Raw genomic sequence first — 20778 nt, 5'->3', positions numbered from 1 at the left:
ACACACACACACACACACACACACACACAACTAATGTTGAAACATTGATATTTTCTTTCTTCCTTTCTTTCTTTTCTTTATCCCACAAAGAGACAAAATTTTAACCCAAGCTTTTATTTCAACAACAGACCTTTCACAAGAGCAGCATGAAGCACATGACACTAACCAGCACCCATGTCAACATCAAGCTTCCAAAATGGTTCGATGTGTTAGTTGTTTAGCTGAGAACCTCCTGATAATCTCTTTGAGTAATGTGTAATGACACATCATTTATCATCCTTTTTCTTTAAGATGATTCATTTGTTCACATCAACCATGACTAGAATATTCATGGAGTTCTTTAGATACGTGAATGAAGTTAGAGGGGGGAAATGGGTATATAAATATGCAGTTCTTGTAATAGTGATGAATGTTGAGTACACTTTGCTTATTGTGCAATGCTGAATATATTTTGCAGTATTGAATTCTCCACTTTGCCAAATAAAAGCCATCAATGATAAACCAGAGACTGCATCTGTAAGTAATTACTAGAAATAAAGATGCAGTGCTAACTTTTGTAATTTGATATATAACACCAACTTCAATGACGTCAAGTTGTTTCCGACTTATAAGCGAGTCGAAGTGCCTCTCACAGTGTGAAGCCTGTAATCTTTGAGGAGGCAGACTGTGCCGGCTTTCTCTTCGCAGAGCGGCTGGTGGATTCAAATGCTGCATGTTTGTGTTAGCAGCTCAGCACTTAAATGACTGTGCTGCTAGCGCTTCTGTATGTTGTTGTTCTGAGATTCTACTAAATTGGCTTTCACTCATCGTATGCTCATATTTATACAGCAGAATGAGCTACTGCACAATCCTCATACTCTCTCTTATGTGTGAGACCATGATTACATGCTATTAAACATATCAGGGCTTGGGTCAGGTACATCGTAGTTCTTGAAGTGACCTCTTTGCTCTCTAACACTTTTGAGATGTTTTGTGTGGCATATTTGTCTAAAGCGATATGGTGTCTGATTTCATATCTATATATGTGTGTTCTTTTTTCAAACCATTTTATTAGGAGCTAATCAGATACCATATCACTTCGTAGTTCAATCACATCAAGCAGTATTATACAATTGCTACCACAATCAGTTTCACAGATTTTCTTCCTTCTTGAACTACTTCACATCAGCTCCCCTTTATGCCCCAGAAATCTTTCTTCTTCTTCTTATTTTCTCTATAGGTTCATCAATCCTGGGTTTTATATACCAAAAACAAACAAACAAACAAAACACATAACAAAGATTCAAGAAGGCTACCCACAGTAACAAAATACATCACAGACAAACCCCAATGTGGAAAAAAATAATCATGCAAAACATTACAACCAGATCAAGCCCCATGTGTATCAGAGGGGAGATCAAGTGATGAGGTGTTAACCATTCAAGTTAGGTTAATCGGTCTGATCTGCTGTAATCGTCTCTCCAGTACTCTCGCTTTGGTAACCAGTCCATATTTGTCTCTCAATTATGTGTGATGGAAATCGCCAGAGGCTTACTTTCTGTGTGTGTCTCGCAAATGTATTTGGGGCTTCCCCTGCCATCTATAACCTTCTGCAAACCCAAATCCCCCAATTTACGCTGTCATTGTATTCCCTCCTTCAGCTCTGTGTTACATACTTCACAGTCCTCGGGTCATGTGTGCTTCTTCCATGTGGACTTAGGTGACGTCTCACTTAGATGGCTGCTTGTTTGAAAACAAATCTTTCAGACCCCAGATGCTATTCTATCTGATAGCCAGGCACCAGTGCTAGACCACCCATCTCTTCTGTGTTCCCTTCCTGCATGCAAGTATTTAGCACTAATTGTTCTTAGATAGGAGCGAAGATTAAGTCTGAGCCCAATATCCATTCTTGGATCAATGTTTTTTTATCTGCCTCTGGCTCCCCTATAGAGTCCTCCTTGTTAATGTAGCATAAAGAATCTGATTGATCATCTCCCTGGAATATAAGCATCTTCTCTTAATAGTGTCACTGATTAGCCAATGTTACTGATTTTTAAAGCACGGCTGAGAGAGGGAGTTGAAGCAGTGTATGCTAATTACTCATCACAACAGCCGAATTATTCACTTGTACATAATAAATGTTTACATGGCTGCATGCTATTTACAAAACAATGGGGATTACTTGTCAGGCAATATTCACTGACAATGTCAATCACAGGTCTGACAGTGTCAGTCACAGGATAATGCATATCTTACTACATCAAGCAGGGAACCGATGTCCTAAGTCGTGCTGGTCTGCCTACTGACAGCACAGTCATCTTGGCATAGCTGTCTTCTGCGTTTTCGTCACATACCATGTAACTGCAGTCTGAAGTCATCAGGTTATAGGTGTGTTTGAAGTAGGACCTAGTTTATCCAGTGGAGTTTCCACATCAGATCCCTCTTATGGCTCTGGAGTGTGTTGTGCCTCTAGAAGACACAAATCAGTTCCCCAGTGTTCTGTGGCACTTGACCTGGGTGCCCAGGGGGTGCATAGAAAGGGCCAATGTGATTTACGAAGTACATATTACCAGGCATACCTCTCACTTAAGGTCCTTAAAAGTATTTTTAGTCTTTTTTCCCCATTTGGAAATAGGTCCTCCCATTTTTCTACCAACAGTTATTGACTGCTACTTCTATCACATTGATTGTGGATCCAGGCAAAGTGAAATCCTTGAAAACTTCAATCTGTTTCCAATTTATCATGATGTTTTCATTGGTTCAGTTGTGAGGATTTTTTGTCTTTACTTTGAGGTGTAATCCAAACTGAAGTTAATATTGAATCTTTATCAATGTTTCCAGTTCTCTTCATTTCCAGCAAACAAGTTTACATTATATACACATAACAGATGTTAATGAGTCTTCCTCACATCCTGGTATCACCTTCTTCTGCATATAATTCCATTGATTGGTTATGTGATTTTGATATAGAGTTCTTAAAATCAAGTTCACCAAGAGGTTTGAATGTCTGTGAGTATTTCCTTGGTGAAAACATATCCCATATTCTGGACTATATCTAAAAAGAATTGCATGTGGTTGGTTTTTAAAAATTTTTATTGCCTTAAAAATTATATGAAAAGCTCTTGTGGCTTTATTGACAAAGAAAAATATCAGGTGCTGAAACTCTTCATTTTTAAAGTAGAATCAGAGACAGATCCATTCCAGACACAAGTTAATTTTCAAAGGTTCATTTTTATTTGTTTTCCATACATATATTTCTTTGCTAAAAATGTGCAGTGTGACTAAAAAGAAAGGTTGCCTGTGTGCAAAATTCTATAGTGCCTTTGTGGTCTCTGGGATATCTAAAAGCATGCAAAGATGTTAAAATCCAACAGCAATATTTTTTTCCAGATTCACTGTAGCCAATAATCACATAGAAAAGCTGTGGCTGACTTGTAATTGGGGGCCCTGCTGTGGTCTCACAATCTTTTCTGTTTATGTATAGACCAGAGTAGATAAATACTTATTTGGTTTATGTGTGCACATTCTGAATAAATAACTTTGGGAGTCAAAAACCAATTGGATGGCTATGACAAAGGTGTCAAAGGCACATTCCTTTCTGCCTGAAACCTGGAGTACAGTCATTTCCATATATACTGTTTAGTTTAGTGATATGACCCAGAGATTTTTATGTTGATTTTGGTTTGTAATGCTTGGGAAATCAGTTCGTCAGCTGCCAGGGTCCACATTATGAGGTGGTATCATGAATTCATGTTTGAAATAAAAATAGAAACTATACTTGCATGTTTTCAAAGTGAAATGGAAAAGGCAAGGCTCTCCTTTTAAATAATAGACATACGCAAAACAGTTGGAACATTTTTATAATAAGAGAAAACAGTAAAATAAAACAAAATCTATTTAGACATGGATCATTTGGGTGATATAGGTTAACTTAACAAGACATTCAAGAACCATGTACATTTGACACAGATTTGCACAGTTTTAACATCCCGTGAACGCTGCACCATGTAAAGTACTACGGGCTCCACAGTTTTGTAACTGGTGTCGTCCTGTAACCCCTTTTGGAAACAAACAGCGTCTTTAGTGGCATTTCACAGCGGGGACTGCGTGCCACTGGCTCCAGTGCGATCTAGCGAAGGTTCTGCGACCCATGGCCACGGAAGTCAATATCCAGCGTGCACTGTTTTTTTCAAGGGTAGCCCTTTGGGGTTTCATTTCATTTCCTAAAGTGTCTAGGTGGTAACGGATGCAATGTGAGCAAAAGAAGCATTAATTAAAGTGGGCATCGATTATAAAGACATGAATATAAGCGTTATAAATTGCGGTGAAAAATAGTTAAATATCATGAAGTAGGAAATCACACATTGAAAACTGTTCATCTATAGTAAATAATGAAAATGTAATTTGTGAAATAAAATACTTCTTCTTGTCATTAGTGGAGCCCCACTGGCACAATGAGTAAAGCTCTCGATTACTAACCAAAAGGTTGATGGTTCAAATCCACTAGTCAATCTGAGAGACAAGATAAGATGGTCTGCTTCTGTTAAGTTTCACAGCCTTGGAAATGACAAGGGGAAGTTAGACTCGTCTCCTTGAATCCGTACGCGTTGGTATTAACCCAATCGTAGTATGCTGGTTCTGTGAGTTTGTGATACTGTGGAAGCTTGCTTGTATGTCGCCGTGATTCTGGAAGCTACAGATACCAGCAGGGTCATCCAAAGCGAATAGGTTTTCAGCAGAGCTTCCAGACTAGGATTAGACTGAAAAAGTCCTAAACTGTCTGCTTTGGAGAACTCAGCCTTATGAAAAGCAGCGGAAGGCTGTCTGAGACAGTGCAGACGACGACGAGCCCCGCAGGGCAGAAGGCACTCAGGACGGAGGAAGGGTTTCCATTGCAAAATAGAGTTGACGGGAATGGTGCGGCTGGAGTAAAGCCTTCAGGAGCAAAGCCTTGGACTGTCACTTTGAGGCACAGCTCAAAATGAGAAGAAACAGCTGCAGATATATATTAATAATTATAACATGAAATGTAAAAAAATATCAAAAATTGGAAGTCATCAAAAATGAAACGGAACACCGAACAATAGATATTTTAGGCATTATTAGTGAGCCAAAATGGATTGGTATTTGCCATTTTGAATCAGGCAGTCGTCATATAGTTTACTATGTTGGGAATGACAGACTCAGGTGACTATATTCATGACCAAAAAGGATATTTCAAGATATAACAACATATAATGCTGCCTGGGTCAGGGTAATATCAATACACATACGAAGAAATCTTGGCAATGGAATAATGCAATTATTCTAAATTATACACCAACCACTAAAGTTAGTAGTGCAGAAATTCAAGGATTTTGCCAATGTCTTCAGCCTGACCTCAATCAATATGCAGTCAAGATGCATTGATCATTTTGGTGATTGGAATGAAAAATTGGAAAGAAGGAAGAAGAAACAGTAGTTAGGAAATAACACCCTTGGTGATAGAAACTAGTTGAAGATTGCAGGATAGAATTTTGAAAGACCAACTACTTTCTCGTCGCAAGTACATTTTTTTTTTAGCAATGCAAAGTGTGACTCTACATGTGGACACATACACACATATATATGTATATATAACGTGTTATGAATGTGTTTCTGTATTTTGAGTAATTTTGAAACAACTTTTTGTTTGTTAAAAATCAAAATACATGGAAGAAACTTCAAGAAGTTCATGGAAAATTAATTAAAATGGTGTAATTTTTCACAAATGTTTTAATATTAGTGTAATTTTCTCACAAATATTTTAAAACCTTGTACAATGGTTCATATTAACAAAGGATTGATTGTACTCTGTTATGTACACAAAATTTATAGTTACTGCTAGGATATCATTGTATCAAAGATACGTTAGGATATCTCGAAATGTTTATGTTTTATGCTTAGAAAAATACTTTTTTTCTAATACAAATATCTAAGATATTTGACTAACTGATACTAGTTAAAAACCACACAGAATTCATTTAAAATTAGCTTATATAAACAGAAAATTTACAATTGAGGCTTGCCTGTATTCATAAAGACTTTTCAAATTATGTTTTGAATTTAAAAAGGCAAACAAACTCACTGCCATCAAGTCGACTGACGCCTGAGCTCCCATGTGAGAGAGAAGAATGCCCGTGGGCTTCCACACTGTAACTCCTGACGGGAATAGGAAGGCTTGCCTTTCTTCTGTGGAGATGCTTGTGTTTCGAACTGCTGACTTTGTGGCTTGCAGCCCAATGGCTATTTATGTTTTGAATTAGTGGAAGAAAAATAGCATACATAAAGCATTCAAAACGGTCACAGAACAATTCCATGACCTTTTGACTTGATTTTTCTACAAACTTTTTTGAAGCTCCCTCATAGCTTTTAGACTGTGGTAACTATGCATAAAATTGTGAGTGGGATTCTCCTACAGGGGGACTACATGATGTGAAGATTTATGAATTTAAAACTTTAAGGGATCTTCTTTTGAAATAACATTTAATATAAATTGTCGGTTTGCCTAATTCATTCTCCAATGTCCAACTATATGAAAATGAAAATACCTTTCCATATTCAACTTCCTGGCAGAGTTCATGGTGCATGATGCAGTGTAGTATAAACTTGGGGCTATGTATGTAGTCTAGTACAGTATACAGTATGGGATGGCAATATTGGATGGCATTGGAGCATGACGTCTTTATGTTCCCCTGTATGTGCTCCTCAAGGCTCGACTGGTCTCTGTACTTGCTTTCCAGGCATTACCACAAGTCACTCTATTTCTGAGGATTTGCTTCATTATCCTTACTTTGACTTCCATTGGATTTCTTATGGATCAAAGGTAAGATGTGAAATGCTTTTTATTTAATTTTATAAAATTGACTTTTTATAGGAATGATAAAATATCAGTTTGTCATATAACACATACATATATGTTATATATATATACATTTTCATACCAAATATTTTTTCTAAAATTTTTGAAACTACAATTGGAAACCATTTTAATCGAAACAGTGAAAGTCTGATTTTAATAGAAGGATATACTTAAAATCTAAACTTTTAAATAACATTGTGTTTTCCATTATATTTAAGAAACTAAGATGATGAGTTTGATAAAGTAAAGCCAGAATCCTAAAATCTACTAAAATATCAAAATTCTTTGAGTCACCCATGGAGGCAATGCTAACCAGAGCTCTCTTCTACGTAGCTGCAGGCCAATGATGCAGAATGGGGAAGCATGAGGCAGGATCATAGGCTAGTGCATAGAGTCACCTGGATGTGAGCTCAGTGGAAACGTGTCAGAGCATTGACAGCCCTCAGGCACTGGTGGCCCACAGGGCCCACTTCTGGCAGGCACAGAGAACCAATTTCATTGGCTATCATTTTTAGGGGGTATTGAGTTGGTTTTGACTCAACCCTGTATATAACATAATGAAACGCATCCGATCTTGTACCCTCATCATGATTACTTCTGTGTTTGAGTTCATTTTTCCAGTCACTGTCTCAGTTCATCTCATTGAGAACCTGCCCCCCCCTTTTAATGACCCTCTACATTAGCAAGCACCACGCCCTTCTCCAGGCACTGGTCCTTTCTGGTAACATGTCCAAAGCACATAAGATGAAGGCTAGCTTCCTCACTTCTAAGAAATATTCTGGCTGTATTTATTTCAAGACAGAATGGTTCATTTTTCTGAATATATTCATCTCCAATATTCTGAATATATTCATTGATGATTATATTCATTAAATGCATGAATTATTCTCTGTCTTTCTTATTCATTATCCAGTTTTTCCATGTATATTAGCTGAAAGAAAATATCACTTGTATAAGGCAAACTTAATTCTTAGAAATGAAATATTTTCTCTTTAATATGTAATTGGTGTTTGTTTTTCAGCAGGTTTTTCAAATGCAATATGTTAGTTCTTTTTACCACTTTTTCATGTATATGGATTGTGAAGCAAAGTAAAATAATTTTTTGACAATTTCAATATATTCTGTGTTTATTATGTTTCTTCTAAGTCTAGTTGTGAGGGTTGTTTTAATTTACTTATTTTTATGTTAAGGTGTCATTCATACTGAAGGTTGTAGGCTTTGATTTTCTTCAGTAGTTGCTTTCTTTCTTCCTTCCAGCAAGTAAAGCAGTATCATCTGCATATTATAAGTTATTAATGACTCTTCCTTCAACCTTCATATTGCATTCAGTGTTATATATGTGCTCACTTCTCAGATTATTTGGTCATCATACAAATTATATAAATATAGTGAAATGTACATCCCTGGTATACACCTTTCCTGATTTAAAACATTTAATATCCTCTTATTTTGTTTGACTGATTCTTGGTCTGTGTAGAAGTTCCACATGACCACAATTAACTGTTCTGGAATTCTCAATCTTCTCAATGGTGTACAAAATGTGCCATGAATCACAGAGTCAAATGCCTTTGCATTCTCAATGAAACGTGGGTCAGCAGTGTTCTGATTTTGTCTATTTTCAGTCAAGACCTATTTGACATCAGCAATGATATACCTTGTCTGTTAGGCAGAGTTCACTAGAGAAACAAAATCAGGACACTTATAAATATAGATAGATAGATGATAGATAGATAGATTGATTAATGCAGCATGAAGAAATATTAGTCCATGCAGCAGTACAGAGAGCTCACTTCAATTCACTTCCATGGAAAAGTTAATATACTGGAAGGCCTTCAACTCACGAGGGCTGCCGGGTCAAGGAAGCAGACAACTGAGTCTTCCCTCAGGCAATGTAGGAAGAGTCCACCCATAGGTAGCAAACATCAGTGTGGGTCACCACCAGTCGGCAGCTCAGAAGCTTATGGAAGCAGGCCGCACGCTGGGTCTGATCACCAGAGAACAAGTGAGAGAGGGCCAGGCCTTACCAAGCCATTTATCTATTTTACTCCAATCAAACTGTGACCTGATTAATCCTAAATATTCCTATTGGCCAGGTTGGCACAATAAACCTACCTATTACAGCCCACCTCTTGCCAACCTGGCACCTGTACACAATTCTTTAGCCATATAATATTTCCAGGCATTAATGAATTCAATTAAAACTAATATACATCTGTAATCTACCTATCATACATATAAATGAAAACACACTGAATCTAATTATATCTGGTACATCATACATGAACAAAGGAAAGATATTCAATAAGCACATAAAAAGAAGGTTAAATTGACAATCGCAAACCTTGCTTTTACAATTGATGGTTACATGGTCGTAACTGATAGGTAGAACAACTTTCTCTACTACCCATTCTGTATGACCTTTGCCCTCGGCCAGCACCTCAGCTGGCTGTGGTTCTTTGCCTGGTGGGGTGACCCAGACCTTCATTCCTGAGGGGTCTGGGTCATTAGACGTCCTGCTAGGATTGGTTTGTTGTAGTTTACCATTTACTTTAATTACAGAGCATGATAGTACTAAGATACAGACTCCAGGATCTCCTGGATTCCAGACATATTCTTCTTTACCTCCATTATGCAGCACCAGTCCAGTATCTCCTTGGTAATCAGAATCAATCACACCACTCAGTACAGTGACACCCTTCCTGACCTGTTGATCCAAAGACATGAGGAGCCCAAAGTGGCGAGGTGGTATGCTCAACTGCCAGTTCAGTGGAATCTGTGCTGTGTTTCCAGATGGGAAAGTTCCTTCCTTCAGGACCAGGACCCCCAAACCTGAAGCACATAGGGTTGCTGGGACAGGAAGCAAAAATGCTGCAAGTGGATCACTAGGCGTAATAATTGGTGCCACTCCAGCTTCCACCCCTTGGTTCCTGGACCCATGAATCCTGGCTATTAGAGACACAGAACCATATATTGACCAGTGGTTTCAAGTGTATACAACCTCCTGGAGAACATTGCCCCAGCCCTGCAAGTTGTTGCCACCTAGCTGGCGCCGTATTTATGTCTTTCGGAGGCCACTCCATTGTTCTGTCCAGCCAGCTGCTTCAGGATGATGAGGAACATGATATGGCCAGTGAATTCCATGAGCATGGATGGGCCCATTTCCGCACTTCATTTGCTGTGAAGTGAGTTCCTTAATCTGAAACAATGCTATGTGGGATGCCATGCCAGTGGATCAGGCAGTCTATAAGTCCATAAATAATAGTTTTGGCAGAAGAATTGCATGCAGGGAAGGCAAATCCATATCCAGAGTACGTGTCTATTCCAGTAAGAACAAAATGCTGCCCCTTCCATGATGGGAGTGGTCCTATGTAATCAACCTGCCACCAGGTTTCTGGTTGATCTCCCCGAAGAATTATCCCAAATCTTGGACTCAATATTGGCTTCTGTTGGCAGATGGGACACTCAGCAGTGGCAGTGGCCAAATCAGCCTTGGTGAGTGGAAGTCCATGTGGCTGCACTTGTGTATAACCTTCATCCCTGCCACCATGTCCACTTTGTTTATGTGTCCACTGGGCAATGACAGGAGTGGCAGAGGAAAGAGGAGGACTAGTCTCCACACTGATTATCATCTTATTCACTTGATTGTTTAAATCCTCCTCTTCAGAGGTAACCCTTTGGTGAGCGTTTACATCAGACATGATTATCTTTACTTTTTGGTCCATTCACAGAGGTCTATCTACATACCTCTTCCCTACACTTACTTGTCACCATTTTTCCCAGTCATGTTCCTTCCAATTCCCTTACCATTCAGCCCAACCATTAGCCACAGCCCATGAATCAGTATACAATGTGAATTTGGCCATTTCCCTTTCTAGGCAAACTGAACAGCCAGGTGCACTGCTCAAATTTCTGCCCATTGGGAGGATTTCCTTTCATCACTGTGCTTTAGGTGAGATCCCAGAAGGGGGCTGTAAGTGCTGCTGTTTCTATCCACTTATGAGCGGCACCCATGTATCATGCAGAGCCATCAGTAAACCAAGCATGAATTTTCAGTTCTCAGTTAACTTATCATAAGGAACTCCCCAGGAGCCATAGGTGCAGCTGGGAGAAGGAAGGTACTGGGACAGGAGTGGAGACTGTGGGCTTTTGGGCCACTTCTTCATGCAGTTTACTTGTACCTTCAGGTCCTGCTCCAGCCCGATCTCATCTATACCACTTCCATTTAACAATGGAATGTTGCTGTGCATGTCCAAATTTATGACTCTGTGGGTCAGACAATACCCAGTTCATGATGGGAAGCTCAGGCCTCATGGTGACTTGTTGGCCCATGGTGAGGCATTCAGTCTCCAGTAGGGCCCAGTAACAGGCCAACAGTTGTTTTTCAAAAGGGGAGTAGTTGTCTGCAGAGGATGGCAAGATTCTACAATGGTCTATGATGTGGTTCACATAGGAGTCTGCCAAAGACTCCAGACTCCACACTGCATCTCTAACTACAATTTACACCTCTAGTACCATTGGGTCAGCTGGATCACGTAGTCCCGGTGGCAAAGTAGCTTGCACAGCAGTCCTTTCTTGTTCTGGGTCCCGCTCAGAATTGGAGGTCTTTCCCTTCATTTGCTAAATAGGTCGAAGTAGAACACCCAAATGAGGAATATGTTGCCTCCAAAATCCAAAGAGGTCCACTAGGCATTGTGCCTCCTGCTAGTTGTTGGGGCGGAGGGCTCGGGGGGAGTCGGCAGATGAAATAGCTTATCCTTCACTTTAGTAGGAATGTTTCTAAATGCTCCACACCACTGGACCCCTAGAAAAAATGTTACTGGGGTGGAAGGTGCTTGAATTTTCCTTGGGTTGATTTCCCAACCTCTTACATGCAGATGTTGTACCAATGAGTCTACAGTCTTCGATACATCCTCCTTAGTAGATCCAGTCACCGTAATGTCATCAAGATAATGGACTAGTGTGACATTTTGCAGAAGAGACAGACAATCAAGGTCCCTTGGGACTAAAATATGGCACAAGGCAGAAGAGTTGATGTACCACTGGGAGAGAACTGTGAAAGTGTATTGTTGCCCCTGCCAGCTGAAGGCAAAGTGCTTCTGGTGGTCCTTTGAGACTGCTATTGAGAAGAAGGCATTGACCAGATCAATAGCAGCTTACAAAATACCAGGAGAAGTATTAATTTGCTCAAGCAATGAAATCACATCTGGAATGGCAGCTGCAATTGGAGTCACCCCCTGGTTAAGTTTCCGATGATCCACTGTCATTCGCCAGTATCCATCTGTTTTTTGTGGGTTTTTTTAACAGCCCAAATTGATGAGTTAAAAGGGATGTGGTAGGAATCACCGCCCCTGTATCCTTCAAGTCTTTGATGGTGGCACTGATCTCTGCAGTCCCTCCAGGAATGCGGTATTGCTTTTGGTTTACTATTTTCCTAGGCAATGGCAGTTCTAATGGTGTCCACTTGGCCTTTCCTACCATGATAGCCCTTATTCCACATTTCAGGGATCCAGTATGGGTATACTGCCAATTACTAAGTATGTCTATTCCGATGATGCATTCTGGAACTGGGGAAATTAATGACAGGATGGGCTTGGGGCCCACTGGATCCACAGTGAGGCATACCTGATATAAAACTTCACCGATAACTTGACATCCATATACCCCCACTCTGAATGGCGAGCATTTGAAACATTTTGGGTCTCCTGGAATTAGTGTCAGTTGAGAGCCAATGTCCAGTAATCCTTGAAAAGTTTGATGATTTCCTTTTCCCCAATGAACAGACACTCTTGTGAAAGGCCCTAGGTCCCTTTGGGGAAAGCTAGAAGAAAGACTAACAGTATAAACCTATGGAAACATAACAGAGTCTTTTGTCAAAGGGACCTGGCCTTCCCTCATTCAAGAGGTTGTGGGTCTATAAACTGACTCAGGTCTGGGAATTGATTGAGCTGCTGTGGCTCTATATTCTGCTGCTCACCTGATCTAGCATTCTTCTGCCTGCATTGATCACATAAATATTTAGTAGGTTTCCCATGTATTTAACTCCTAGGGTCACAATGGCAAAGTAGCCAATGCCATAAGTCCACATGTGACAAGTTGCTTTGATTACTATGGAAACCTCGCTGTCCATTACAATAACCATGTCCAAAATCAGCCCCATTGTAAGTAAATGTTGTAGTTCACTTAGGGTAGTTCCTACTGTTAATCCTAGTGTACATAAAAATAATCACAGGAGTCTTCAGAGGTGGTGGGGCCCCCTTCACAAACTTGTTCCTTATGGTTGTGGTGAAAGGTACATCCTCGGGGCACTCCCTTTTTGAGTCTATGTGATTATTCTGACAGATCCATTCCAACATTTCCCAAAGCTTTTGGATGCCTTCTTCTATAGTGTTTCAAGGTAGGCCAGGCACCTCAAGTTGGTCTAATCTAGGCTGTCTGGCAGCCCATGCTTCAGGGAACCAACCAAATAAGCAATTAGGTCCTCTCTTAACCTCACTTGCTGAGATATTGAAAGAAGAGTCTGTACTTAGGGGTCCCATATCAAGAAATTCAGACTGCTCTAATGTTACATTCCTTGCACTGGTATCCCACACCCTTAGTAACCATTCCCAGGGACATTCCCCAGGCTTCTGTTTGTACATATTAGAAGACTAGAGCTTATCTTTACAAGTATAGTGCACTTGGTCCTGAGTCATCATCTGAGCCTCATCTTTAGAAACTTTCGAAGATTTAATTCTAGTTACAGGTCTTGAGGAAATAAAGGGTGTGGAGGTGTTTCCTGAGGGCTCTCAGCAATATCTTATAAGGCATCTCCCCCAGGCAATGCTACAGATGTAGTTCCACCTGGCATTTCAACTTGAACAGTTTGGTTAATCTGCTCAAGTATGAGTTATTTGACTGATAGTGCATTAAACCCCTCAAGTGGAAGGGGTGGATCTATTGACTGGGTGGCTCAATTGACTCTAAGGGCTCAATATCCTCCTCTTCTGGGTCATCAGCCCATATGTTCCCATCCATGTTTGAGGGTCCCAATTATTTCCATTTAATACCCCTAGTTTAATATCAGACACTGTTCTAGACCTGCAATTCAACTGATGCTATAATTCAGCTACTCGTATGATGAGACTCTGGATTTGGCTTTCGGCAATGTCAGCCCTATTACTAGAGGAGAGAACACTTTCTTTGTAGCACATGCAAAAGATTTTAGGCCTGTTATTCAGCACTTGAGACATACTTTTAAGGTTCTGAGAGTATACTTTTCCTTGATCACATTTTCTATTGTAAGGAGGACCAGACACCCAGCTTCCTTTTACTTCCCATCCTGACAAAACTGCTGGAAAATATAATACAATTACCCAGAGCCTCTCCTCTCACCAGCACTTCATCTATTGGTGGTGATACTATGGATATTAGATTTGCTACTTCACACCTTGGATTAACAACACCCTCTCTAGTCAGAGTGGCAGACGTATCCATGTCTTTAGGGATAAAGATATCATTTTCAGTGCTGTTAAGCATAATCAGGCTGGAGATCCAATTTGAGAAGCCCATATTTATGATCTTGTTTCTTTAGAACCATTCCTGGTACCAGTTTTGTTAGGCAGAGGTCTCTAGATCAGCGGTTCTCAACCTGTAGCCCCAACCCCTTTGGGGGTTGCACGAGCCTTTCACAGGGGTCACCCAATTCCTAACAGTAGCAAAATTACAGTGTTGAAGTAGCAATGAAAATGATTTTATGGTTGGGGGGGATCATCACAACATGATGAACTGAATTAAAGGGTCGCGACATTAGGAAGGTTGAGAACCACTGCTCTAGAGAAACAAAACCAGGACACATGATTTTCCTTTTATATATAAAAACATATGTATGCATATACACATATACACACATATATCATATATGTGTTTATATGGATAGATTTATACAGCACAAAGGAATATAACAGCTAATTAGCCCACACAGCAGTATAGAGGGCTCAGTTCAACTCACTTCCATGGGACAGTTAATATACTGGAAGTCCTTCAACTTAAGAGGACTGCCAGGTCCAAAGTCAAGGAAGCAGACAGCTGAGTCTTCGCTCAGGCAATGCAAGTAGAGTCCACCCACAAACAGCAAACAGCAGGGTGGGTCACCAACACTCAGCAGCTCAGGAGCTTAGGGAAGCAGGCTCGATGAGATATGGAACTCAAGTAATGCAAGACGACAAGATCCACCAGCCTCAAGCTCAAGTCATATACACACCAGCAGTGTGGCAAAGCAATCCCGAAGGAACCTCATGCTCTAGTGACACGATCCACAGGTTGGCTGTCCCACAGGTAGTGTAGCTCACAAGCTGAGGCAGACAATTAGCTAAAGCAACTGCACGCTGGGTCCTATCATCAGAGAGCAACAGAGAGAGGGGTGAGTCTTGCGGAGCCGTTTATTGTCTTTGCCCTTCAATCAAACTGCAACCTCATTAATCCCACTTGTTCCTATTGACCATGTTGCTACAATGAACTTACCTATCACACCTTCTTTTATGTATTGTTCAGAATCTGGCTTGAATTTCTGGCAGTTCCCCGTCAATGGGCCAATGCAACTGTTTTTGAATTATCTACAGTAAAATTTTAGGTATGTGTGGTATTGTTTGATAATTTCTGCATTCTGAGGCATCATCATTCTTTGAAATGGAAATTACTATGATTGTTTTTCAGGCTGTTAGCCTACTAGCTATCTTGTATGTATTTTGGCAGAAATAGGTGAGTGCTTCCAGTGTCATTAAATTTGTAGAAACATCTTAATTAGTATTGTAGCATCATTACTAATGATGCCTAGTTTTTCTTCAGTGTTCTCACTAGAGTGAGACCAGTGGTTCTTAACCTTCCTAATCCCATGACCCTTTCAGACAGTTGCTCATGTTATGGTGACCCCCAACCATTCAATTATTTTTGTTGTTACTTTATAAGTGTAACTTTGCTACTGTTTTGAATCATCATGTAAATATCTGAAATGCAGGATGCATATTCATTGTTAGAAATTGAACAAAATGAAAGCACAGTGATTAATCACAAAAACAATATGTAATTATATATTATGAAATATTTCTTATTACAAATAAATGAAATTTTGTCTTGAAGCATGGTATATAGCATGGGTAACAGTCTTCACGTCTGGTACTCATATGTGGGCATATCTGCATGTAGGCAGACCTGCCTGGAGATGGAAAGAGAGTGGTGTCTCGGTTCCTAAGACCATCAGAAATATGTGAAAGGGTTTTTTGATCCCCAAAAGGGTTGCAACCGACAGGTTGAGACTGCTGGCTTAGACCTTTCCTTTCAGTAGCACCAGTTCTTGATCATCTGTTATCTCCCAAGAGGATTAAAAGTTGACCCATGACTGTGTATCTCTTCTACTTTTTCTTAATGCTTTCTGTGTCTTTCACTATTTAGTACATAGAATCCTTCAATATTTCAGTTTATGGATTCTTCTGTTACTCGGGTTGAGAAATGTCGAGCATGTTTTTCTTTTTCAGTTCTTTGTATATTTCACTATAATACTTTGTCTTCTTGCGTTGGGCTTTGAAATCTTTGATTCTGCTCTTTTATTTCATTTTTCTGTTTACTTTAGTTACTCTATGTTCAAAAGTACTGTATATTTCAAAATGTATGCCAGAATGTACATGTATTCCAAATTTGTCCTTTTCTATAAGAAAGCATATTATTTAAAGTACTGCTTTCTTGCTACCTGGGCAGGAAAAAACGAACCATTTTAACTTGCTTTTATGATAAGTATATAAAATATCTACTATTTATTTCTGTGTTAGTCTGGGTTGTCTAGAGAAACAAACAGTGACACTCATATGTGTGTAAGAGAATTCTTTATATAAAAGTGCAATTTTATATTGAGAAAACATACCAGCCTAATCCAGATCAAGTCCATAAGTCTGATATGAGCCCATATGTCTGATACTAGTCTATAAATTCCTCTTCAGACTCACACAGCACATGCAATGGTTCTGAATGCTGGATGATCACAGACCAGTAGATGGAAACTCTTGTGGATCCAACACTGTTGGAAGCATCTCAGTACTGGCACAGGTCTCCATGTGGCTCCGTGGCTCCTCTAACTCTTGTAGTGTCACAAAAGCAAGAAAGTGACGCACAGCAAAAGGGGCTCTCACAGGGCTCAGCAAGTCTCCTTGTGGCTTGTCAACAGGAAGATGAAGGCAGAAAGAATTTCCCAGAATCCTCATGTGAAGGCCACACCCACAAAGAGCATCATCAGGCTGTGACTTGATTGACAGGCTAGCCTCCTCCCCTACACTTATCAAATTGACATAAAATTATGTAACTGCTACAATTTCTTAGTGGTTACAAATTACTAATAGCACTATAAATTTTATTATATACTTATTATGTGCTATAGATCATTAACGGTGACCATTTTATTAAATCTCACAATTGCATTCTGAGGTATCACTGGAAAGCATACTACAGAGAGCAAACAGATCTGTCTTATCAGAAGTGTAGCCAGAATGCTCCTTAGTATTGATGATGGTAAGACTTCATCTCACATGGAGTAGTGGGTTATGCACTGGGCTGCTAATCACAAAGTTAGCAGTTCAAACCAACTAGAAGCTCCATGGGAGAAAGATGAAGCTGTCTACTCCTGTAAAGATTTAAAATTGCAGAAATCCAAAGGAGCAGTTCTTCTCTGTCCTACATGATTGCTATGAGTCGGAATCAACTTAATGGCAGTGAGTGTGTGAGGATCAGGAGAAATCAGTCCCTGGAAAAGGACATCATGCTCGGTAAAGTAAAAGGGAATGAAAAAGAAGAAGACCGTCAAGGAGATGAACTGACATCTTCCTCCATGGGATCCAGAATGATCATTGTGAGAGTGGTGCAGGACGAGGCAGTATTCCATTCTATTGTACATAGGTGGATGTGAGTCTGAATCACATCAGTGTGTCATTGGCCCCTAATGACAACAACAGCACACAGTACAGTAGGCATCTTGGTGGCACATGGGGTTATGCATTGGCTGTCAAGTACAAGTCTGCAGTTGGAAGCCGCCAGCTGATCCTTGGGAGAAAGATGAGGCTTTCTACTCCTATAAAGAGTTACAGTCTCAGAAACCCACAGGACAGTTCTACTCTGCCCTTCAGGGTTGTCATGAGTCAGGATCAAATCAATAGTGGTAAGGAAAAAGACAAAAAGTACATTTCCTAGATTAAGCTAAGTGAAGTTCCAAGAAGTTAAATAACTTGAAACCTTAAACACGAGCCATTATGACTTCAGAGCTCATATATAAAATTTACATTTATTATAACTGAAAAAGGGAAAAGAGCTCAAGCTATGTAAAACTCTTATCTTGGTTTTAATGTAATAATTTTTAATTAGCTTATCAATTACCAATAATTTGGAATTTCAAATATCAAAATCTAGAAATATTTACATCTTACTAAATATTATGCCACTTTCCATTAGACTTGATATCATGCTGTAACAGTAAGTTCTGCCTGTTGCCAAGGCCCAGGCGCAAAGAGACGACAGTTAAATAAACAGAATATAACATGCAATTCTTAATGCATATTTAGAAAAGCTAATGGAGCTGGCACACTCTACACAGTCAGATGCAATAACACCTAGAATACAAACCTTATATAATACTTATTTTTTGTGATTAAAATTCATTTTAATTGGCACTATATTTCTAATTTCCCTTATAATGAATTATAGAAGGGGGAAAAAACAAGCAACTAAAAAATCATAAGACTAATATAAAAATAAGTGAATAATTAAATACATCGAGGTACTTACCATATTCATGATTAAATACTTAATATTGTTAAAATTTTAATTCTCACCAAGTTGATTTATATATTCAGTTCAATCTGAATTAAAATTGTAAAGGTTTTTATTCAAAATTCATCAAGCACCTTCTAAATCATATATGGTATTACACAGGTCTGGTGGCATAATGGGATACCAGTTTGGTAACTGCTAACCACAAGGTCTGTAGTTCATCACCACCAGACATTCAGCAGCTTCCAAATCTGGAAAAGATTTACAGTCTGGGATACCCACAGGGGCCTTCTACCCTGTCCTATAGGGTCACTGTGGCAGTTACATAATCTCTGGTGAAGGGGTGGAGTTTCACCTGTCAATCAGTTCATAGCCAATGAGGCCTCTGTGTGGTCCTGGCCTTCTCCTGAGGATTCTAGGAACTCCTGGAGGAAAGACAGACTCTCTGGTTTGTATTCCTATTGATAAGCCACATGGAGGGAGCTACACTGATGGAGCCAGAGCCCTAGAGCTGAAGAAGCCACCTGGAGACGCATGCCAGTACTGAGATGCTTCCACTGCCATTGGATCCACAAGACTTTCCACCCACTGGCCTGTCATCTTCCTGCATTTGATGTCATTGCATGTATTATGAGAGTCTGAAGGGAAATTTACTGGTATCGGACGCATGAGCTAATATTGGACTTATGGACTTGATCTGGACTGCGCTGGGATGTTTTCTCAATATACAATTGTTCTTTGTTATAAAGCTTTTTCATATACACATATGAGTGTCTATGAATTTGTTTCTCTAGTCAACCTGGAGTAACACAATCACTAGGAGTCAGAATCAACTGGATAGTAATTAGTGAGAGAGAATGAAAAAGAAAAAAAGAAAAAAAAGGGGGTGGGGAAACGTAGAACCTTCCCTGCGGTAATTAAGAGTTAGTATAAAACTACATTAATTATGCATCTTTTATTGACACAAGGGTTAAAATAGAAAAGGGCACGTATATATTTGAAGTACAACAAGATGGATCTATTGTACTTCTTGGTCTTAAATTAAAAAAAAATAATGGTCTCTTAAAAATTGGGTTTTGACATTAATTTTTTTTAATGAAATACATTTGACAAATCTCTTACACCTACCAAAAAAATGCAATTGGGGGCAGTGGGTAGAGGAGAGATAGCAGATTTAAGAGAGAGAGAGTGCAACAGGTATCATAGCAGTATAAACCTATGATTTTGGCATTAGGAATATATTAGATAGATCATAAAAGTCCTAATTATAAAGAAATACATGTTTAATTAGTCTTCAGAAATTTTAATAACACCACTTCTTAAAAATGAAAAGCCCATTAAGCACTTAAAGACTTGGAGAAGGTGAAACTTTTTGTACTTTTTATAAATCATATTGCTTTTATTTCTTAAATGGATACATTTTAAAAGACTAAAATTAACAAATGGTGGTTGGCTAGAAGATGGATAAAAATAATGCTTATATAGAACAAAAGAGTTTTTATATTGTGATACATACTTGAAAAATGTTGTGTATACACACCCAGGTATATCCATTAGAACATACCAAAAAGCATGTGGCAATATATTCAGACAGCTTTGTACCTATATATACATAATATACACATGCCATCCACTAGGAAGATTTTTTAAATGTTTGATATACCACAATAGAGTATTATGCAGCAGAGAACAATAGATGAATCACAGTAACAACTTTGTTAGTTACAAAACAGTACATACCTTATGCTGTCATTGAGGAAAAGATGAGTTTGCTTTAAAAAGTAGAGACAACTTTGGTGAAATCCATCGTATTTGAGTGAAATTGTAAATACAAACAAAACCAAAAAAAGTGTTTGGTTATAGAAGCCATGGTAGAGCTTCTCTCTGGAAAACAAGGGTGGGTTGGAAAGATCGAGAGGAAGGACACATTGAGAAGGTCTGCAGTAGTTCTGCCATTTGGTGGTAGTTAAATGGTTGTTGATTTTATTTGAAAATCATTGCCTTGTATCATGTTCTTTTTTAAAAGTTAATTAATTAATTTTTTAAATCAATTTATTGGGGCTCATACAATTCATCACAATACATAGATCAATTGTGTAAAGCACATCTATACATTTGTTGCCCTCATTATTCCC

General features: G+C 39.1%; 1 protein-coding gene across 2 annotated transcripts in view; it reads left to right on the top strand.

Annotated features, from left to right (window-relative positions):
- AGMO (alkylglycerol monooxygenase) overlaps positions 1–20778 on the top strand; it is a 380748-nt gene that overhangs the window by 191986 nt on the left and 167984 nt on the right. For both annotated transcript variants that reach the window (XM_004702828.2, XM_045288837.1), the window contains exon 11: positions 6741–6823. In XM_004702828.2, the coding sequence (XP_004702885.1) occupies positions 6741–6823 (83 nt within the window). The remainder of the gene's footprint in view (positions 1–6740; positions 6824–20778) is intronic.

This window comes from Echinops telfairi, unplaced genomic scaffold, assembly GCF_000313985.2.
Source record: "Echinops telfairi isolate 266 unplaced genomic scaffold, ASM31398v2 ScPeMD7_23;HRSCAF=83, whole genome shotgun sequence".
NCBI lineage: Eukaryota > Metazoa > Chordata > Mammalia > Afrosoricida > Tenrecidae > Echinops > Echinops telfairi.
This window is presented reverse-complemented; position numbering and strand designations above follow the sequence as displayed.